The sequence below is a fragment of the Polypterus senegalus genome, chromosome 1 (assembly GCF_016835505.1).
Source record: "Polypterus senegalus isolate Bchr_013 chromosome 1, ASM1683550v1, whole genome shotgun sequence".
Classification (NCBI taxonomy): domain Eukaryota; kingdom Metazoa; phylum Chordata; class Cladistia; order Polypteriformes; family Polypteridae; genus Polypterus; species Polypterus senegalus.
In genome coordinates, this window is record NC_053154.1 from 107747013 (window position 1) to 107771341 (window position 24329).

A 24329-nucleotide genomic window follows, 5' to 3' on the forward strand; every position below is an offset into this window, starting at 1 on the left:
AGAAAAAAAATTACGTCACGTGTTTCTAGAAAGTTTTCCTTTTTATTTATTTACATACTGGTATGATCTCATAGTGTACAAGTGTCTAATGTTAGCATCTTATGGGGACATTTTAGTCCACACAAAAATAGAAAAGCCTATCCTCTTCCAACCTGTCATCAACCCTGCCGCCAGAAGCAGTCACATTCCCAACCAGCCTGAAGAAGGCATGTGCAGCACAGATATGGCCCACTGTATATTACTGTACTGTATCTCTGCCCGCAGGTCTCTCGTGCATGAGGGCAAAAGAGAAGCTGAGAGTATGGGAATGCAGTAAAAGTAAATTGAGCAACTGTCAATTTGATTTTCTTTTTTAGTAGTAGCATTTACCAAAAAAAAAAGGCACAAGCTGCACAATTTCTACGCACACGGAATACTCCAACTTTCGACTTCGGTAAAAACCAGCAAGTCAGGCTGATTGGAGGCGATGGACAGGCGCCCCGTCCGCGGTATTCCTTTACGTCTTAGCTATTGGGATATTCGTAAATACTGGATGAAGACCGATAGATAGAGAGATCTTAGAAAAAAAAGAACGTAAATTAAATTAAGCATTAGCTGTTTACAAACTCTGTACGTGTGGCATCAAGGTGGTAAATGTAAAATCAATCTGTTATTAATTACTGAAATAATTCATACACCGCATTGACAAGAACAAAGAAATCACGAAGCCATGTTTATTATCACGAAAAGAATCGCAGCAGTCAAAAGAGAATGACGTAGCTATCGGTCGTATCGCTTCACATCATAAAGGTTGCAAGATCTTGTTTTATTCACACACTACACAGCGGGGAGGTACGGTGGTGCAGTGGTTGGTATGAAATACTGAATTTCAGCTATTATTGACTCTGAAGGTCATCTGTAAGTTTTTCCATTGTGTATATATGTATTACACATAGAAAAACAAATAAAACAGACATGGCACATTTTTTTCTTTACAATGGCGTTGTTGTTTATGGTGGATCGCAATGTAATGTGCTCATATCAATATTTCCAATTATCTTTGATCTCATATATGGTCTGTGGTGGCCACTTGAAGTTACAAACGAAGCGGAAAACCTGCTCATCAATACTCACCTAATAACCATTAACAAATTATATGATTTATTTTTCACTTATTCTTAACATTCTCTCTAACGCATTTTGGTTGATGATGCTTAGGAAATTCTACTGCGTCCGCTACATGTTTTCAGACTGGGTCTATACATTAATTTGCTATATGGAAATAATTACAAATGCATAAAAAGCTTATTGATTGAAATTCTTCTTTATTGTTGTTCTAGTGGTGATCGCAAACGTCGCCCTAGGACACCGCAAGTTAAATGTTCTGCACAATATAATAGTTGATCATGGATAGATAGATAGATAGATAGATAGATAGATAGATAGATAGATAGATAGATAGATAGATATCGGTACTTGTGTATGTTGTAGGAAACTGAGCAGATGCTTACTTTATGCAATTTACTTTTGACAGACTTGAGTCTGGTTATAGCAATTAAAGGAAATCGCTCAAATTCAGAATATGAAGACTAAAACAGGACGAGGCCAAACTGTCATTATCGAATTGGAAAGGATAGTTGAAATTGCGAGAAATGTTACAGCAGAATTCAGTTTTTACTTACAGGGCGGAACCCCGTTACCTCACAATCCTAATCCCTCGCGTATACTGTGTAAACGCCGTTATTCCATTATCACGACCAAAAATTCCCTTTCTTGAACGGCCTGATATATAATAAGGTAGGTGTATCGTAATTTACACTTCTCCCGATAATCACGTGTATTCCATCGATACTGATCCAAATTGGTAGAATACTTAGAACCATGCTCCCAGTGATGGTCCTGAAGGTCACATGGCCTCTAAATAATAAAAAACATGAATTAGGCTACTGTCGATCGATCTCTACACTTTTAATTGTAAGATCTCTTTTGATAGCCTGACGATGAATAGACGTTGTATAAGACTGGCATAAGCTAATGGTAATATTAAATGACAGAGACAAGCAGTTCTTGACAAACATGCTGAGGGACAGTTCAAATGGCGAACTGATGTGAAGCTCGAGGGTCCCGGCAGTTGTCTGTAACGGACCCGTTAAAGCGAGTTTGCTTAGGTCTAAAACTGAAGACCTCATGAATATTAAGCACACTCCTCCCGTGACGTAACGGCTTGGTCCTGGGGTGCGCTAGTCTGCGCTCCCGTCTTCTCAGAATGACTGATCAGCAGTGAGCCAGCAGCGCTTTTCGACATAAGTGTGTGTCTCTTCCTGGCTCTCGGCTCTTCGTACTCACCTTATTCAGTTTTGGTCTTGTCGCTACTACGAGAAAAGGCAGCAGTAGACAGGAGGCTTGTTTCGTCCCTGAGTCTCGGCATGAAGAATCCTACGCTATCCTGGGTGTTTATTTTTGTGACGGCGGGGCTGAGCTACGTCTTCGCAGCCAAAGGTGGGTTAAGAAGCGCTTGTTAGCCGCGAGCACTGCGCTGTGATTAAGAGGAACGATCGCGAGGTGGCAGGGCTGCTGCTGATGCTGGGGTGTGCGCGCCGGCGCTTCTTACGATAGCCATGTCGGTTAATATTGGGTTCAAGCAAGATAGGAACCTTGAGACTCTCCTTTAGTGTAACTAGGGCAGTTTTATGCCACTAGAAGAATGCGCGTTTCTGTCTTGAGGACAAAAGAGGAAAAGTTTGGAGTTTTGTGAAAACACTGCTCGCATTCGGTTTGATACAATTAGACTGCCAGGCTTTTCAGAGAGCACCGGGCTGGATGTTTAGAGTCAGTTTTGATCACGCTTTCTCCAGACGGTTCCGTGCCTTATTCACGGTTTACGTGGGTTTACGCATCGGATTTAGCGCCAAGGCTTTATTACGTTTAGCGAAGTGACTCTGTAGCCCGGGGTTTTGGTGTTTCTTCAGAACTTCTTAGTCTGGTTTGGAATTTGAACCTTGTAAACTACAAGAGACTGTCTGAATGTGCTTTCCAGATCTGCTGTCCTTAGCTCTCTACGCGCGGAACCAGAGATCCGTTACGCCGATCTTTTGGATACTGCCTTGAGTAAATCTGCTGTCACTACAGTAACGGATTTTAAAGCCGCCGCATAGGAAATACATTCTCGCTGCTGTGTTAGGCTTACATCTTTTGAACGTACATTGGATACCGCTCCCCGAAATTTGGACAAGGGATACGCTTGACGTCCTCTTCGCTTCAGATTGCTTTACGCTGGTTCTAGAGATTTTAAACATTGTGTTGAGCACACCTGCTGCTCCGGCCATGAAATCCATTCTAGAGTGGTCTTCCGAACATGTGTCTCGGCAAGTCCAGCACATGCTTTCTTAGAAGCGTTCATTAAAAGTACCCGTCTAGAAAATGTTTTAGGGCAATCGTTTATCTACAGTAACTGAGCAGCGATCTCGTGTACAGGATCTATGACCTTTAAAAATCTTGTTATAACTGCGTTAATTTGCTGAAACCCTTAATGACAAGAAGCCATGAATAACTGAGCCGTGTTTCATAATTACAAATAAGTCATTCCGAACGATGTGAAGATTTAAGATGCCGACAGTGGTGTACGGAGCCCAGAGTTCAGAAGATCAGTATCAACTGTACTCAGGACCGGTTAGAATCTGCTGAGCCCCGTTGAATACTTTTAACTCTTTAGACTTGAGAATATTGCTTAGGACATGAGTAATATATTTGCTAGTTGAGAAGATTTATATATTTACTTTTATTTTCAAAATATTTGTTTTTATATTTGTTTGAATGTTATATTTACTCAAAATGTTGATATCCATGTGCTGCTCCCTTGGCTTAGGGAAAAATACATTAATTAGTTTGAACAGAGCATGTGCTGTTACAACTGTATATTGTATATTTACACCGTGTTCAGCTCGACTTGTGTACTTTGTTAGTTTTACAGCAGAACCAATTCAAGGTGAAAAATCTCAGAAAGCTACATTTTATTCAGATGCTGAACTATAATTTGCAAATGTAAAATGTAATAGCTGCACTGAAACATGTATGTGCTGCTTTATTGACAGAAACCGCGAGTATGTCTAAAAGAGCAGCTGAAACTGGAACTGTTCTCATTTGTAGATGGACACTCTTGTCTGGTTAAGCCCAAAAGCAGATTTTGTCCGGAGATGGAGGAGCAATGGCGCAGAAGATGGAAAGCTTTGTGGCTTTTGCTTCAAAGTAAACAAATTATCAAGCAGAGAAAGATAAGGAAGGGCATCCAAATCCCTTATGATCTGAGGTTCTAATTAAGTCTCAGGGGCTACTGTACTGCTTGAAAATTGTGAAAGGAAATGATCTGGCAGTTTGTATGGCGTGTTTTGAAACTCACTTACACAAGTTCGAAGATTGGTACCTTGTATACACCTCCTTTGCAGATAAATGCACTTTTTTGTAAGGTGGAAGGATATTGGGCATAGCCAAGGCTTTGATGCAGATTCAGAACTGAGTGAAGGCATCGCAGTAGAGTTTTAATTGAGATCTTCTAACTTCCTTTAAAACACTATAAATGCAAGTGACTTTGTGAGACTTGACTAACTGCTGCTTTAAGTACATTCACCACCTCGATCAGGGTTGTTTTTGTTATTATTTCTCTGCCCTTTCTGTGTCTTACTGGTTCCAAGCTTTGTAATTACAATATTTTACTTCAATGTGACTTGCATCCTCCTTAACTGTGTATGTACCCATCGCAAGGTTCTTGTTTTGCAAGCTTATCTCCTAAAGAAAGGAGCTATGGTTATAATGTTAGCCTATTTCTGGAGACATGAAGTCCCCTACAATAGAATATGATTAGGGAGCGTGAGGAGCTTGTGTCAGGTGCAGCAGGGCCAAGGATGAGAAAAGGATCAGCTGATCTCCGGGGATGGACACAGTTGTACTGAAGACAAGCCATTTTAACTCGCTCCCCTCCCCCTGCCTGTGCTCCAGATTTCTCTTCTGCCAAGCTGTGTTTTTTCACGAAGGTGTATTGTTTAATTACAGCTCTCTTTTGGTGGTAAAAGCAAACAGTCATCCCTCCTAAACATGAAAACAAACATTTTGGATTTCTTGTGCTGTATTGTCAAAGCGCTGTTTATGTCGGTCACCCGTTCCATGCGGCTGCTGCTTCCCTTGCTGAGTAAACAGAACTCTTCTACTTTATATGACTAGAAATCGTTGTGTCCTGATCTCCTTGTTTTGAGTGTGCCAGCTTTGAGCAAACAGCCCCTGACAGCAGCTTCTGTTCTCTTTGTTTAATTGCATTCAGTAGTTTTTTTGGAGCTTTTTATAACATGCCACTTGATTTCATATACTTGAGCTATGTGGAGAATCAAGGTTAATGATTACAGGAAGCAGGATATACTTTTGTTTTAATTGAACATGTTGAATGCATGTCAGGCACTTATTTATTTATTTATGTATTTATTTATTTTTTTGCTCAGATTTTAAATCTTACAACTCTAAGAACACTGACGAGACTCTGTTGCTCCTGGCACTGGTCACTTGGAATGGCAATGCCACTCCTTCTGTTACTTCACAAGGGAATCGTGCTTTTTGGAGATGCATTTTGTCACACATCCAAATGTCACTTATTTTAGCCCAAAACAATGCTACATTAATATTTATGATGAAGTATTATGAGAGCCATTTTGGTGTCACCAGAGGCATGACTTTCATTTTCAGCAGTTAGGGGCACAGAAGCCAACACCTTATATTAATTGCCTTATGTGTTAAATTTCACAAACTCTTGAGAAAATGCTTTCCACCAGACGTGAGGATAATGTGCATGACTGCAAATTAGATTTTTTTAGGTTACTGAAGATTGTTTAATTGCAAAGTTAGTTATAGGTTGATCATAACAGCCAATTGTATGGAATGGAATTGTTCATTCTTCCTTCTGAATAAAATACAGTGTAGAGTGACTACTAGTTTAAAAGCTTCATGATTTATAAATTGCATTTTTTGTTTTTAAATATAGTGTCCTTCACAGAAGGCTGGCTCAGAGCCCTCAGTTTCCTCTACACCCTTCCTTATTTCCATTTTCTCACCATGAAATAGTGTGCCAGGAAGAAATAAATATTCATGTCTGCAGTGGCATATGGATCAAGATAAGGTTTTCTTTTAGAGATTAGCAGTCACGCTCTCAGATTTCTGTGTTCAGGAATAAAAGCAAATGGAGATAGTGTCTACAGGTACTTTTGGTTCTCAACCTTTATGAGCACCCATCATTGAAACAGTTCTGCATCTACTTTTATGAACAGTTGTTAGTCCTTCAGGAGGAAGTGTGATGACCTGGGTGCCCACAGTCATGTGCCTCTTACATTTCTTGGGAAATTGATAGTCATACTGACATGGACTAGGGCGAACGAAGACAAGAGCAATGGTGCTCAAAGTGTGAAGTATGTATTTATTAACAAACAGTGTCTAAAGACAAAATGCAATTCAAAGACTCTTCAATAAATAATTGAAGTTGAAATAAATAGATAAATCCAATTCATAATTAAATTCCATCCATCCATCCATCCATTTTCTAACCCGCTGAATCCGAATACAGGGTCACGGGGGTCTGCTGGAGCCAATCCCAGCCAAAATAGGGCACAAGGCAGGAACCAATCCTGGGCAGGGTGCCAACCCACCGCAGGACACACACAAACACACCCACACACCAAGCACTCAGTAGGGCCAATTTAGAATCGCCAATCCACCTAACCCGCATGTCTTTGGATTGTGGGAGGAAACCGGAGTGCCCGGAGGAAACCCACACAGACACTGGGAGAACATGCAAACTCCACGCAGGGAGGACCCGGGAAGCGAACCTGGGTCTCCTAACTGCGAGGCAGCAGCGCTACCACTGTGCCACCGTGTCATAATTAAATTTAAGGATAAAATCAGTCTGAATCGGTTTTCTTCCCTTTCATTCCCCAGTGCTCTTTCTATCATCTTAGACACCAGCATATTCAGTTCAACTGCCGTACCATCTACCTCACCTCCATTGGTACACACTGAGACATTCTGAACTTGACTCCTTTGTCTTGCTACCTTCTTTCAGTCCAGCAGATTTCATGTAGCACTTGATCATCCCTGCTTCTGCAGATCAGCAGGGGTTCATCCGCCCCTGGAAGGTCTCTACCTATGCCCCTCCATGGGCCTTGCCTAACTGCTTACCTTCTTCAACCCTCACTAGCTCCAGCCTGATTCTACTCTGCTTTCTTTCTCTGTGTAACCTTAATTTCTTTCTCACGATTTCTTTCTTGACCTACTCTGAACTACCCAGACCCTTTATAACCCTGTGAGTTTATTCTCACTAAATGAACCGTTGAGCCTCAATGAGGGATGATTGTGCTGACTATGCTGGTGCACATATACAAGCAATTAGCCATTTTCCAAGTTAGATTCTCTGCAGCTGCATGGCTTTCCTCCTGCACACCTACACTCATTAGATCTGAGCTTCACTATTCTTTTATAACACCCTCACCTACTTAGATCAGTCATGGACCGCAGACACTCTCCGTCAACCTGCGGTGAATCCTAATTTCTGTTAGGACATTAGGGTTTATTCGTCGAACGATAGTATATAACACACTTTCTCACTTTCATTTTACAGCATGCTAAAATGGAACCTTTCATAGGTAAAACTGGGAAATAAACCAGTAACAAGTATGTGCATTCTGGTAAATTCACCTACACACATCAGATATCGAGAAACACAGCATGAGCCCACACAGACAGAAATATGTGATTAGGTTAAGTGGGTGCTAATGCAACGCCCATACAATATTTTAAAGAAAGTTACTGAAGCGTCCGACACACACCTACACAATGCTAAGTGAAAGTTATAAATGAATGCACGCCTGTGTAAACAGTAAAAAGAGAAACCAATACTTTGGGCCACATCATATGTTTAAAGGACATGGTCACCTCTAACAACAATTAGAAAAGCCACACAAAGGTAAAAGTGGATGTATAAGTGCTGTGGCACCACACTGAGTTCACTCTGTGACTTTTTACCACAGTATAAAACAGATCAGGGCAAACATCATATTGGTGGCCTTTTGTTGTTCCCTAGACCTGCTTGGTTTTCACTGGATGTAATCATTTTTGAATAGATAAAGGACACACTGGCATTCGTTCATTGACTCATATTCCAAATTCACTAATTCCAGGACAGGGTCATGGGGCCTGGCACACATTTTAAATGTAGTGTTTTTTTTTTGTTTATACACTAATTTATTTCTAATTCATGTCTCAGTGGAGAATAGCCTTTCTGCATAGATACAGTCTTTGTTTGAGAAGAGTGATTGCAGGGGATATTTGCCAGAAGCTACAGTAAGAATGTCTCCGGAGCAATGTCTGATTTGATTCCGACGTAGAACACAGAGTTAATGATACTCTCCTGAATTAAGATGTCCATTGTAAGGGAAACAACAACAAGATTAAAGAAGCATGGGGGTACCACAAGGTAACCCAATGTTATATATTGAAATTGAGCTAACAGTAAATGGAATTTGATCCAGAGAATTAATTAACACAATTGTGCTTAATATTCTCTCCATGTTCCAAATGGCAAACACTTTCTGTATATCAGGAGTGTTAAGATGGCAGACTAGAAGAGGCAGACACTTAGGTGTGCCTTTAGACAAGGTTACTGCTCTGTTTTCTTTGCCATGGTCCTCGGGTGTAAGAGTGGAAGAAGAAAATGTACAAGGGACAGTGTCACACTCAAATCCTTCCCCTGTTCACCCTTGAAATCAGTCCCTGCAATAGACCCACTATATCCATGCATTTGTCACTATATGCATTAATAGGGGAGAAAAGTTTAATCAACCAACATCAAATTTTAGTCTAGAGAGACATACAAAACATTTGTGTGTTCTGCCAAAGATGGGGTAATTATACCACAAAAGCAGAAAAATTTAACACAACTGGAAGATGAAATCTTAATCAGAGGACAGGCAGGGTTCCAAACCAAGAATCAAATGATAGTATGACCATACCCTGCTAAAATGAGGAGGAGCAGGTTGGGAGCATGTGCTGATGGATTTGTTTTAACATTATCTAACTTTTAAAAAGAATGTAGACTTCTTTAACTTTGTGAGCTTCATGATTTAACTTTCTCCCCTTCCATTTGCTGGTCAGAAGTTAGATCCCTTATTTCTGGAATGTCAAAGGACCCAATCCTAAACCTGCAATATTAATTTGACAGAATTTTGATGGGGCTGTCTGTACCCAATATGGTATACTACCACTGAGCCTTCATCCTTCACTCTGTCTATCTTGTCCTGGCTATCTCATCCCCCTCCTTCCTCTATCGTAGTTGTATACTGAATGGACTGCATTATTGTTCCTCACATTCTACTGGGAAGTTTTGAGAAGAGATTTAGTGGATTGGTTCATCATTGCCTTTGCAAAAAAAAAAAAATAATAAAAAGTTGACATGGCTAGCTGCTTGGTTGTGGACAAGCACAACTGAAAAGTTGTTTCTTTGGATTAGGCTAAGAAGATGAAAGGTTCAGAAACATGGCAGAACACATCTCCCATTTCAGGCAATAATCGAGCAGGACCAGCTATATGATGTCACTGATGTAGAGGACACTTGTCAGTTCGCATGCCACAAACACCAGATATGACCAAGCACTGTAGATGATAGCACTCCACATCATGATGCCTGATGCGTGCAGGGTTTATAGATGAATGTGGAACATTGAGATACATTTATGACATGGAAGGTCATTTTAGACTGAAGAGAACTGTGGTAATAAACAACTTAATAAAATATAAAATAATACATTTGTTTTAGATAGGCTTCCACTGAAATTGGTAACTTAAATTGCCCAAGTATGAAATGGTAACACCCAGCAAGCTAAGTGAAATACATTGAGTAATTTGTAGTCCATATATGAAAATCCAAAGAAAGGCCCACATTTGAGTATGTGCTAATTGGCAGCCTGGGCAGAACTGAGCAGCAGAGCGTCTCTCACCACACCCCACCCCTCCTCTTCACCAGTCAAGACTGATCTCAGCCATTGCAAAGTGACAAACTGAACTTGAATCCCATTCCGCTAATGATGATTGCTTGGCCAGGGAAGCAGGGATTTGATTTTTTTTTCCACAAGATAACCCAGATTTGAAAGGTACAGTGCTGAAATCCATTGCCATTAAAAACCTATCTGATTTATAGCGGTCTTATCAGACAAAAAACTGCATTATCCAAGTTGTACATAAATCCTGGCAGGAGGAGAGCGAGCTGCCTTTTCGCCATGCAGGCTTCACAATGCAAATTAAATGGAGGGGCACGCTGATGTGGCATTTCTTCTCTTTCTCTCTCACGTTTTCTTTTTTTTTTTTTTTTTTTAAATAATTCTTGCCATTTAGTTCTGGTTCACCCTGAACAGATGGAAATTTAAAACTGCAGGAGTCATCAACTACAAGTTTATTCTTTTAGCTTGTTTTGTTTTGTTTGTCTGCTGCTTTTTAAAAACCTGCCTCTCTAGTGATTGGTAGCGGAATTTGGACATGCTGTGTTAATTTTATTGCACGCATCATTACCGGTACTTTGCATGGGAGAATAGCTGCACAGCTACTGATAAAGGAATGCAGCTTGTCCTTCGTAATTTGCTCTAATAAGAGGCTGTGTGATGTTTTACAAGTCTGAGTGAGCAAGTATGCAGGTGACCATTGTTCAGTGGAGCTAGAACCTGCGGGAAATTGATGTAGTTCAATGCAGCCTGGCAAAGTGTGTCGTCTTAAATATGACTGTTTTGTTTTACACTAGCTGCTGTTTGTTCAGCAGTAGAGGGAAGAATGAATAAGGCAGGAGTGGGTAGAATGTGTAAAACATGTGAAAAGTGAACATGCCCAACTACCCATATTATTTGGCAGAGCTGTTTGAGCCAAAGGGCTTTTCTCTGCTTGAATTTTCCCATCTTCTTGAATTACGAGCATGATAATAAAATACTGTGGAATGTACATTAGAGCTAAAAGCTGGGCAGGCAGGGAGTGCTGTAAGTCAAAGGGCCCACTGGTGTCCTGCTTCTTCTCTATACATATAATCTTTAGTATTTGCCAGTCTGCCTGCTCACACAATCACCGTTTTCTAGCCAGCTTTCTCTTCTTTGTGATGCTTCATTGTCTGCACTCTACTGTACAAGGAAGAAAAATCATTCATATCAAATGAAAGTGAGGAGCTCCTGGTTACTTTTAGTTCATACAGTCATTTTTCATTTCATTAAAATGCTAAATTGTATTGCTTTTAATCTTCTGTTCACATTATGATGATGATAGCAGATGTTTACGAAAGAAACACAATGTTTGGATTGAAAATCGGTGGCCAGGCAATGCATTTCTAAATTTCCTATTTTTAATTTTATGCTGGTTATACAGGAGGCATTCCAAATACATAGGACAACTCTCATGTGCTTCGTCTGGCCACCATAATCTGAAACATAGAGCTGGAATGGCAAAAAATCTTGTGTGCCCTGCTGTCCTGAAGAGCACCTCAAGTGCAGTCCAAAACCATCAGCCTCCAGTACTTTAATGCTTTCTTTGATGCATCTTGGCTCCTATCCTACAGCTAGAGACAACATAGTTTCAGGCAAAGACCTAATCAAAGCTACTGTTGGATACGTTTAATGCAGTCAGGGTTCAGACTTGCAATGTTGCGCACCTGGAAGCACCAAGTAGCACTATACCTCATTCAATACAATACAGCTTACTTTTGTATAGCGCTCTTCACTGAGTGCAGGCACAGAACGCTATGAACAAATTCTCAGGTAAAGTGCATGTATAGATTATACTAACTACTAAATGAAGAATTAGTACATATAAAGATACAGATTTGTTAAACACAGAGAACAAAAAAGCAGTACAAACTCGTTTCATCACTAAAGGTGTCGTAGCTCTCTCCAATGATATATCACCCATGTCCAAAAAAATGTGTGTGTGTGTGTATATGTGTATTGTGAACGCTGGCCCCGGCACAGACAGACGGACAGCATATTTTCAAACCACACACTATTTATTTGCATACACTATTTACAGTACGTGCTCACGTGCACCCCCAGGGCCTTCTCGCACCGATTTCCCCAAAGTCCAGGCCCACAGTCTTTTGTGCCTTCCTGGCCGCCTCCAGTCCTTCCTCTTGCTCAGTCCGCTTCCTCCCGACTTCCACCACTCACTGGAGGGAGGCGGCCCTTATATAACGCCCCTGGATGAGCCCCAGGTGTTTCCGGCATCTGCTCTCTAGCCACGCCCCAGCGTGGCGGAAGTGTCGGTTGCCTTCCTGGCAGCTCTCCGGGCGCCACACAAAGTCTTCCCCGGCACTTCCTGGTGTGGCGGAAGTGCCGGGCTCCCGGGATAATTAGGCACTGGGGCGCCGCCTAGCGGTGGCCACGGGTCCCTACAGGGCTGGGCTTCCATGCCCTGTACCCGAGGCCCCCTGCCTAACCAGGACGGACGCCCCCACTCTGTCTGGAGGAGGCCCTCGCCCTCCTCTTGTCCTCAAGCGTCCCGGCGGGCTCCAGCCCCAGCCGCGGACCGTACGGGATAAACCGGCATCGGAGCGCCGCCTGGCGGTGACCACGGGCCCCTACAGGGCTGGGCTTCCATGCCCTTGACCCGTGGTCCCCAACAGAACCAGGACGGACGCCCCCTCGCGGTGTGGAGGAGGCACAAGCCCTCCTCACGTCCTCCAAGGCGTCCCGGCCGGGCTCCAGCTCCGGCCAGCGACTGCATGGGATAAACCGGCATCGGGGCGCCGCCTGGCGGTAACCACGGGCCCCTACAGGGAAGGGCTTCCATGCCCTCGACCCGTGGCTCCCAACAAAACCAGGACGGACGCCCCCTCGCGGTGTGGAGGAGGCACAAGCCCTCCTCTCGTCCTCCTGGGCGTCCCGGCCGGGGACCACAGTATATATATATATATACACACACATGAGTATGAGTATGTGGAAAAGCATCTCATGCCCACTGTAAAGTATGGTGGAGGATCTGTGCTGCTGTGGGGCTGTTTCTCTTCCAAAGGCCCTGGGAACCTTGTTAGGGTGCATGGCATCATGAACTCTTTGAAATACTAGGACATTTTAAATCTAAATCTGGTGGCCTCTGCCAGAAAGCTGAAGATGGGTTGTCATCGGGTCTTCCAGCAGGATAATGATCCTAAAAATATGGCAAAATCTACACAAACATGGTTCAGCAGACACAAAATCAAGCTCCTTCCATGGCCATCTCAGTCCTCAGACCTCAACCCCATTGAAAACCTGTTGGGTGAGCTGAACAGGAGAAGACCCAGGACTCTGGAAGATCTAGAAAGACTGTGAAAAGAGGAATGGTCAAAAACCCCTGTCTCTGTATTCTCCAACCTTGTGAAATGTTAGAGGAGAAGATTAAGTGCTGTCTTGTTGGCAAAAGGGGGTTGACAAACTATTAACAGCAGGGGTGCCAATAATTGTGGTACACATGATTTCATGTAAAAAATTTATTTCTTATTGTGGGATTTTTTTCCTAATGAATAAATGTACTTCAATTAAAGGATGGATTTTTCTCTTTTTTTGTATTGTGAGCCTTTATATTTTGGGGAAAAAAGAATTTATTAGAAGCCTAAGAACACATCTTAACCAGGGGTGCCAATAATTGTGGAGGGCGCTATATATATATATATATATATATATATATATATATATATATATATATATATATATATATATATATATATACACACACACACACACACTATACCTGTATATATGTATGTTTTTTTGGATTTTTTTTTGTGAAGGTAGATAGTTTGGTTGCCTCTTGTCTCGGATTCATGAAAGCAGATTTTATGCAGCCACAATGCAGCAAAAGTAAGTGCACTTCTCTTTGAGCTAAAAGAAAGTTTGCCTTACCCAAATGGCTGTGTGGCCATGCCTTAAGGAAAGTAGAGTGACATTATGTGTAAAAGACTCATTCTTGGTCATATCACATGGGCTATAGTGCTGCTTAACATATACTGCTGAGTTAATGGTGCCTACAGAATGCCAGAGTAAAACTGAAGTTTTGCCTTTTAAGCCTTTTCAATGGCTCCTTTATTCATAATTTAATAATTCATTAGAAGTCCTTTCTGGAGGGTGCATTTCTCTCTCTCGCTCAAAGAGATTTATTTGATGAAAAAGTAGGGTGATAACCATATCATCAATTTTCCTTCTTCAGTTCAAAACTCTTTACCCTTCACCAACATAACAAAAAAGTGAAGGAAAGATGAAAAAAGGATTCTTTCTTTTATATAGTGCCCTTTTACTAGCTGATCTCCACGTGGTGCTCCCTGGTGGTCCACATTCATTCCTATATTTTTCTGCAAATGAGCTAAGACCAAACTACAATCAATTGTAGCTCCTCAGCTGCCAGCCTATGACTTTATACTGTACATTCAGTTTAAGTTCAAAAATGAAATAATAATGTAATGATATTCTTAGATTCTTTGATTAATTTTTACAGTATAAATTAGTGAAAGTAAAAAACAAACACTAATTTCTAAAAAGGTGGGCATTCATAGGTTACTAAATATTAAAGCCTGTAATTCTGAACGGTAAGGTATCTTAAAAGGTAGCATAATATGCATTGGTGACAGAGGAGAGGAAAACAAAAACCCCAGGTGATGAAGATCTCGGAGAAGTAAACATTTAGAGTTTCACAGTTCTCCGAAAAAGGAAAAGCCAAAATATATCTCACCTATACCATGGTCACCCAGCTCTTCCTACAGCATCCTGAAGGCTAGTGTCCATACCAAGTGAATGACACTGGGCCGGCCACTATCAATAACGTTGTCTTCTCGCATTTGTTATACTTTCCAAGATCAGGATGAGTATATCAGTTAGCAGCTATGCTGACCATGACACCAGAATGAAGAGGAGAAGTATTAACAGTCTGTTATAATATTGAGTTTAGATAAGAAAGTGGAAAGACAATAATGCAATATATGTAGTCACCAATAAGATCTCTACTGCCTACAATTGTTATATTCAGGGGGTCCATACATTAGAAAAATTGTGACAAAAAGAGACTGTTCACTTAGCTTGCCTAAAATAACATCAAGTCTAGATTTGAGCTCCTTAAAGTTCTTTCATTCAACCAAACTACTAGGTAATTTATTGTAAGTGTCTATGGTTCTCTGTGTCATGAAAACCTCCTAATTTTTGTGTGTAATTTGGCCCTAAAAAGTTTCAGCAGTGTTCCCGTGTTCTTCTTGAACTCATTTTGAAGTAGAAGCCTCGATCCACCGTAATAATTCCTTTCATGATTTTAAAATGTTCAACCACATCCCCTCTTAATCTCTGCTTGCTTAAACTGAAAATGTTCAGCTCCTTCAATCTCTCCTCTTAGCTCACACCTCTTATTGGTGGAATCAGCCTAGTCACTCTTTTCCGGACTTTCTCTACAGCTGCTTTATCTTTTTTGTAATATGGAGACCAAAACTGAACACAGTACTCCTGGCGAGTCTTCACAAATGTGTTATTTAACTTTAGCATTACCTTTCTAGACTTACAGAACACACATTATGATATACAGTGGAACCTCGGTTTGCCAGCATAATTCGTTCCAGAAACGTGCTCACAGTCAAAAGCACTCGTATATCAAAGTGAATTTCCCCAGAAATAATGGAAACTCAGATGATTCATTCCACAACCCAGAACTATTCATATAAAAATGATTAATACAAAATATAAAGTAAAAATACATGAAACAAATTAACCTGCACTTTACCTTTGAAAAGAATCATAGCTAGTGTGAGTGAATTTCTAAACTCTTGTGGGATTCCACCCAACGGGATGACACGCGGAAGAATGTCCCAAAGGAATCGTAGTCTCCCAGCGCTATAGCAGTTTGCCGTAAAAGCGAATCCGAAAAGATCGTGGACATGCTATAAGCGCCTGATGTCGATGGGTGATACAGGGAACATTATAAATGCGCAGGGCACAGTGCTACTTGGCAACGACCCTGCCTGACTGCTGTGTCTGTGTATAGGAGAGTGGCAGATCCCGCTACAATAAATAACCGTGCTGTTGCTGTTTCAAGCTGAATAAAGCTGGTGTTGTTAAAGTACTGAGACTCAGCTTCGTGTTTTGGGGTGCAAGATGGGAACTTGCACGTCACAGCACACACACACACAGTGTCACAATGCTGTAGTAAACAGTATACGCTTGTACGGATGTTGACTATATGAGTGAGGCACGCCGACTCAGACAGAGAATAGGAGACGATTGCCCACAAGTGAGAGAGTTAGAGAGACACACACACATGAGAGAGAGAGAAACACACACATGAGAGAGAGAGAGAGAGAGACACACACATTCACAAACACACACACACACGCATGTGAGAGAAGAACCATTAGCTCAGTTGTGATCACATGAAGCTTGGCAGACAAAGCGTATCCATACTACTTGTATTGCAAGACCTCGCTCGTTTATCAAGTCAAAATTTATTAAAAATTTTAGCTCGTCTTGCAAAACACTCGTAAACCGAGGTTCCACTGTATAAGTTAACATCCTATTAGCCTCCTTGACTGCTTCTGTACACTCTCTGGATGTACATAGTGATGAGTCCATACATTGAAACTTCTGCTCGCTTTGGCTTCCTTTTCTACATTTTGCCTGTTTCTTCAATTATTATTGGTAACTTGACATAACGTTCACAAACTCCTTTTATACTATTCATGTTCTCAATGGGGCTAGAGATTACCCCAGCAGCTTCTGGTGCACAACAGGAAATATCCCTGTCTATTAATACATTACATCCCAGGGCCTACTCAAGCACATACCTGCATTGAATTGCCAAGTAATAAAATATGCGTGTGTTTGGGATGTGCAAAAAAATCAGAGTACCAGAAGCAAAACCCACCCAGAGAAGGTGGAAAAATGTATGAAGCTCACGTAGACAACAAGCAGACAGATGGAAGATGGATCCATGTAGCAGCGTGCTGTTCCAAGGGGATGCAGCAAAGCTCAGAATCAAGTCTTCTAAGTTTAAAGAGTTTATATATTGCTGTACTGCTCAGCTTTTGACATAACTTTGAATGAGAGCAGAGTCAAAATACATTGCTGCACTCAGTGATCAGGCAAAAATAAAAATGAATGAAATGAAGCACAGAACATGAAGGAAAAAAATGGGACTGTGCCAAAGTCCGACAGCTGTCCTCTGTTCACAGACTTGCTACATCCATGTACATTTACCATTGCACTCTGTGACACTGGGCCAAACCTGACCAGTGGTTGCTTTTTCTCTGAAGGTGTTTAAATAAAGGAACATGTAAAATGAAAGTGAACGTTATTCTGTCAGCCATACCTTTCTAGCCATTAAGAACAGTAAGTGGTCTGAATTCCTAGATTGCATGGAACTCGAGATTTGACTGTTGGGCCATTATAAAGGTGGCGAATAAAGCGAGGGTCAAGGGTTTGAGCCATGGTGTTTGGCACTATAGTTGCTACTGTATCTGCTTTTTTTCCTGCTGTAGCACAATAAAAAAACACCCTCAGGGCACAGGGGAACATCCAATCCTCCATGTGGAAAATGACAGCAAGAGTGTGACATTACAGAGTATGTAAGCACAATGGGGGTTGGGGGTGGGGATTAAAATAAAAATAACCTACATGACAGTGATGCCTGTCCCACAAGTATTTTTGTTGTGTGTCCCTGAGGATAAAGAGAGCAGCTGGTGACAATTCAAAGTCACAGAGACATCAGCAGATGACTGAATCTGCAGCAAGTATAAAAATCACTCCACTGTGTAGCTTTCCTCTGTTGTAGTGTTCCACTGGGATGGGTTCGATGATTAGCAATAAAAGAGAAAGGGGAGGCAATGAGAAGTCTGCCCAACAGTGGCAAAGAGTGTGTAGCCCCTCCTCAGTGTGATTGATCTATTAAGGCCATCCTTGGTGAGTGACACAGCATGCATGCAGATTTACCTGTGGACCAAAGCAAACAGCTTGTGAATGATCCAGAACATCTCTTCTGTTTCATCTTATTTTATTCCTAAACCCACTTAATACACTTCAGTATCACTTGGATTCAGGGTCCAAGCCAATGGCACTGGGTACAAGCAAGGAAACAGCATGGGGCAGAGCGCCACGTCTGCAGCAGGGTAGATTCACACTCTTACCAGTTAGGTTAATTCTCAGATCTTAACTTGTGTGCCTTTGTGAATGTGGGAGGAAAGGTAACACAGACATGGAGAGAATGTACAGACTCCAAACAGATGACAGGAATCGAACAAGCAGGCTGCCTCTGTTAGACATAACTCGCTGCACCACCCACATCTGCTTTGTGCTGCCCTCAATTTTCATTTGGTGTGGCATGAACGACCAATCAAGAATGAGGTGAGAGCTGACAGGAGAACCACCCAGCATTAATCTGTAGCTTAGATTCTCTGCAAGCTTCTATTAATTCATTGGTCTTTCTTTTATTCAGTGCATTTATCAGTGGACACAATCACAAGGACCAAAGATTACAATACAGAATTAAATTGACAAAATCCGGTGTAGACTAAAATGAAAATTTCAGCAGAACCAAGAACGGTAGTGACAGACAACTGCATGGAGAACAAAGCAGCACAATCAGAAAGTGAAACAAACCAGAAAATGTATGCATGGCACAACATTTGGGTGCGTGTGGGGATATAGTCAGCTGTTTTCAGACTTGGAACATTTAAAATTTTTGTTTGTTTACTTCATTGTAGAGAGAGAAATGCATATCATGAAATGACATCTATCAAGATATATTTGAAACAGTAAATTGTGCAGTAATTGAGATCGCATGGAATGTTCCTCAGTTTTAGGAGAAATGATTTTGAAAATTCAAATTGAATGCAGCAATGCAGAGTTTATGTAATTTCAAAAAAATGATACAGTGTGTTATATTTGAGGTAGCTCAATTTTGATATTTTAATCATCTCAGTGAAAATGCAACTTTCTCAGTAAATGTCTTTGTAGAATAAGTGTACCACATTTTAATTAAATCTGTCACCTGGGGACTGAGTTGTTTCAGACAGACAGACAACCAGGATGATAACAGTAGGCACTTAGCACTTTATGCAAACACGCTGTGGACCAGTCAGGCTGGTACTGTCACCTGCACGCGAGAACACAAACAAGCGTGGGACGCAAGTTCAAGGCACACACACGTTTTATTTTTGCTTTTTACCTTGTGGGCAACGCCCTCCCAGTTCCCACATGCCTAGCACAGTCCAAAGCACCAACACAGCACAATACAATATTCTCTTCCTTCACTCTTTTCCTTCTCCTCTACTCCTCTGGTCAAGCTCCATCTTCCTCCTCCCGAATCCGGCTCCCAGAGCAGTGGCTACTGGCTCCTTTTATAAGGTACCCAGAAGGACTTCAAGTGCTTGATTACTTATTTCCAGCAGCACTTCCAGGTGTGGTGGAAGAACTGTCCATAAGGGCTCACCCCCTGGTAACGTCTGTTGATCCCAACAGGGCTGCACCAAACTTCAACTCCTATGAAGCTCTGCAGGAGTCTGAGGCACCACTGCAACCCCGGGGGCTTGCCATCTAGTGTCCTGGGGTAGGTAATGCTCTGGCCAGGCTTGCTCCCCTGGTCCTCCCAGCATGCAACCCCTAAAAATGGAAATAGTTTGAAACCAGAGAGGAGATGCCAGTGTGGTTTAGAACAGAAAACATTGGAAAAGTTCTGGAAAGTGAGTCAGAAGAAGTAGAACTACAGCTTTGATTAAAATGGCAGTTGATGGAGCTTCACAAGCAGACCTATTTGTAAAGAGAAGGTGTAAATGAATCTGGATTTACATGTGGTGTGTTCCACTGGTTGTATATGTCTCGGTGTGGCCATGCTTTTGTACCGCCACACTCAAGAGTGTCTTGCTTATTTGTTTGCACGACTCTTAAGTATTTTGTGTGGTTACAGGTCCAGTTGTAACAATTACAGGCCTGGATCTGGATTTAAGATTACTTCATATTGAGTATCAGGAATATGTTCTAATACATTGTATGTATTAAAAAAAACAACAATGGTTAATAACTGTTGGGTATATTTGCAATAAGTGTGGGAAGTTGATGTCTGCTGTGTTGCCACAAGGACAAGGTAGAAGAGAAAGTCAAACATTCTTCTGAACAGTAATCAAAAAAGTCCATTATTCTTGTTGTTTATTTTTTACTCCCTGTCCCCACACCCATTTTTTTTCTGTAGGGCATTCCTCATTTTTCAACACTGGAGGTGGCAACTGTCATATGTCCATCCCTATTGAGTCAAATAGAATTCATTGCCCTAAAACCGGCCTGGGATGTTTGTTTATTTGCAGTATATATGTGTGTTGCCTGCGTGTTTTAGATGAATCTTTTTTGATACAAAAAGACATTATTCACCCTATCCATTTTATGATGACTGTTCTAGTTCAGGGTTTATTGAAGGCCAGCACTTTTCCTACAGTATTAAGTGCAAGGTAGAAACCTGCCGAGGATGTGATAAAAAAAGATATTACTGCACTTTGGATTTCTGTTCCTAAAGTAAATGGACAGCCCAAAGTCTCATTTTAGTGCCATTCATACTTGAAGATGTAATTGTTTTCTCCTTCAAACACAGATGCAGGTTATTGTTTAGAAAAGTTAGGATCCAGCATGGTGAACTGACCAAATTCTTTGCTTATTAAGTGTGATAGCTGGTGGCAGAGGAGGTCCCGTGGACCAGATGTCTTCTGTCTCACCAGCCAAAAACAGCTCTGAGCAAAAGTCCCTTGAAACCTGTTTGACTTTCATGGTATTCTAATAGACCCATTTTAATGGGAAGCAACATTGTCTATTTAAATAGAAAAAGAAGGAAAGAAAAGTCTCATTGAAAGAAGAGTCATTTGTCTTCTTCTTTGCGCATGAGATGGTCAACACTTTGCAGCTGTTTTGCTTGAGTTGTGTGAAGTCTGTGTCATTTCGTACTGCTGATGCTCCTCTGTTTTTATGATGGATGCCCTGGCTCCCGAGAAAGCTCTAATTGAGCAGCCTGCTCTGAGCAGGCAGCCACACGATCACACTGTTGTCTGGCTGCTGCTGTTTTATTTTTATTTTTTTTTTCTTCCTCACTTTCACTCACTGTTTAGTATTTCATCTTTTTATGAGATCTGGAGTTGTGTAGAAGCGACACATTCTGCATCATGTGAGTCACCGGGAGGGCTGATGCAGAACTTATAGGTGCTATTAATTTAAGTGGTACTACTTCTTGTTGTTCCATGCAGCTGACTCACATTTAAAGGGCCCCCTGTGCCCACCTGCTTTCTAGCAGGACCTCCCACTGCATCTCAGCTGCACGCAGGTGAAGGGAGTTACATAACTATCCACCTCCAACATGTTGTTTTGAACTTCACCAGCTCCTCCTAGTGTGAAACTACTTTCTTAGGAAAAACACTGCCATTCCGGTACTTTTTTTAGAATTAACAAATGTGCTTTTGCAACATCCATCCATCCTTATTCCAGACCTGCTTTATCCTGATCAGGTTTGTGGGGGAGCTGAACAGGTTTCCAGGATGAATAAACACAAATTTACTAACATAAATTAGGGCCAATTTAACATTGCCAGTCCATCTAACCTGCATGTCTTGGATTGTGGGAGGAAACCCAGATATGCACAGAGAGAACTTGCAAAGTCCATGCAAGGATGACCTGGGACATGAACATTGATCTCCTAACTGTAAGGCAACAGTGGTACCACTGTGCCAATGTGCAGCCCTTTCACATCATAATATACAAATTGAACAAATGAATCACAGAATGGCTGGGCCTCTGTCTATAGATGATTCGCAGTGGTTCTATTGCACCTACACTATGTGGATCTCGATTTCAACTGACCTGTCTGTGGGCAAAACTATTCCTGTGCACATGCTCAGTGCCCCTTTAGTAATATTTATGTAATTAAACACTCTGAAATTATTGCATCAAAGTCAGTTGTGAATGGAAAGAAACATGTTAGATGGTAGACGTAGGAAGATGTGGTAGTTATTGACGCCTCACACCTCAATGTATGAGAGAGTTCATTAAACAGAGTCTCTATTTCTGAGTTCAAGGTAGGAAGTTTCAACTGGAAGACCCCCACAAGACTGATATCACACTTGGAAAGTTGGGAGAACATCACCAGCCCCAACCTCAAAAGACCTCAACCATCAAAAGATGGCTGCACCACACATCAACAGAAATGAAAGCTTTAGTATTATATTGTTTATTAATAATTATGTGTATTTGTAGGTCATTAAATTATTCATACACACAATACCATCCAACCTCTATCTATCGACATGTTGCTACAGTATTTCCATGCACAAAATACCATGTAATATGTTATGTTATCAACTTGTTCAGTAGTGCTCTATATTCCAAAAGATCAAGCACAACAGGTTTTCCCTAGAGGCATCTGTATTGGTTTTCTGAATGTTTTCCTGAAAAGTGTTGAACTCGGGTGTGACGTCATTCCCAGTTCTGACACCCATCTTCCGAGGTAAATGGAACACAGTAATACATTCCTGTTAACTGCATGTATTTTCATGTTATCTTGATATTAGATATCTAATAGGTTACATAACTTGGTGTGAGTGTGGGTTAGAGCCTTGTAATTGACTATCCATTCCAGGGCCGGAGACCATAAGAACATTAGAACCATGTAGAAGAGAACAGGCCATTCAGCCCAACAAAACTTGCTTCTCCTATCCACTTAATTGTTCTAAAAAAAAACATCAAGTCTAGTTTTGAAAATTCCTCAAGTGTTACTGTCTACCACACTGCTTGGTGGCGTATTCCAAGTGTCTATGGTTCTCTGTGTAAAGAAGAACTTCCTAATGTTTGTGTGAAATTTACCCTTAACAAATTTCCAACTTTGTCCCTGTGTTCTTGGTGAACTCATTTTAAAATAACAGTCTCAATCCACTGTACTAAGTCCCTTCATAATTGTAAATGCTTAAATCATGTCACCTCTTAATCTTCTTTTGCTTGAAGAAGTACAGTTAACAGAACTTAACAGAACTGTTAGAAAAGGCCTTCAGCTACCCATCAGTGTAAAAAGTAGACTACTAAATGGATGCAAGTTAGAGCAACCCAGTCTGTGATAAATGTCATGATTTTCAGGCCAGGCAGGAGATATAAGCAGAAAGGGTCACATTGTTAGTGTTAAACACAAAGGTTACAAATCACAGTCTTCTCCAGGATTTACCATTTTTAGGGATGAAAGTTCACCAAGTTGATTTGGCTGTGAGTCTTATTCTGTTGACTTGGGTCAGAGGACTCCTCATTTTAAACAGGGCAGTTTCTTCTCCTGTGCCAAACTGGAACACCAACTGTCCTGTGTGTAAGTACTAGGTCTCATTGTGAATATCATGCCACATTAGGTTTTAGTGAGCAGAGTTTAGAAAGTGAGGAATGTGGTCTTTAGACTCCGAGAATATGTATGCTCAACTTGCTGAACTCTATTTGAACATCTTCACTGTGTAACAGTAGATTCTTTGATAATGACAGTGCTATTGACACTTCATAATATGTATTTTAATTACCTCCATTAGTCAATCAAAGTTTATTTTATATAGTGCCTTATAGTCTTTCATATTGTGAGAACAAACAATCCATCCATTTTCCTAGCCTTTTTTATCATTGTTAGTTTTTAACTATCTGGAGCCATTCTTGACAGAATGAGTGAAGGAAGGAGAAGGGAGAACTAATCTATCACAAAGCAAATATACCAAAATGCACTGACACATGCTTGCATAAGTCTGTAATTTAGAGACACCAATCAAGCAGAGTTCCAGTCTCTGGGTACAGGCATTTAACCTACGTGCACTCAGTATCTAGTAGGACACCCAGCTGAAATTCAATTCAGGAATATCAGCTGCCGTCCTAATGGGTCACTAAAAACTGCCATCAAGATAGAAGCAAATAGTGCTGTGAAAATCCACAGAGAACATCAGAAGTGGAATTAAATCAGACAAAAATAGCAAAGAAGCACCTACAGTATTTGCTATTAATCAGTGGTCAAAAATGGGCTGTTCCCACCTGTCTACACACACACACACCACACCTCACCCCTTTCCACCCAGGTCAGTGAGTTTGCCTTCTGCCAGCTGCTGCTGTTTCTGTTTCACAGCCTCATTCGCTTGCTCCTCAAGCCCTCGACATCCCGATGAGAGACGCTTGCCTTGGTAGGGGCTGATGTTGTCAAATTAGTGCAGTGTGGGGGCGTGCTTTTAGGTGGCAGGGCTGTCATTGCTGTCTGGCGGCTGCTCTGTGACAAACTTATAAAGTGACATCCAAGTGGGGATCCCAGGGTCTTTGAGT

At 41.3% G+C, this 24329-nt stretch overlaps 1 protein-coding gene across 1 annotated transcript in view; it reads left to right on the plus strand.

The window, feature by feature from the left end:
- Positions 1-2210: 2210 nt before the first annotated feature.
- The window catches only part of LOC120530941 (calsyntenin-2-like), a 662732-nt gene continuing 640613 nt past the window's right edge, over positions 2211-24329 (plus strand). Inside the window, exon 1 of the mRNA XM_039755786.1 lies at positions 2211-2478. Coding sequence (XP_039611720.1) covers positions 2406-2478 — 73 coding nt within the window. The 5' untranslated portion in view covers positions 2211-2405. The remainder of the gene's footprint in view (positions 2479-24329) is intronic.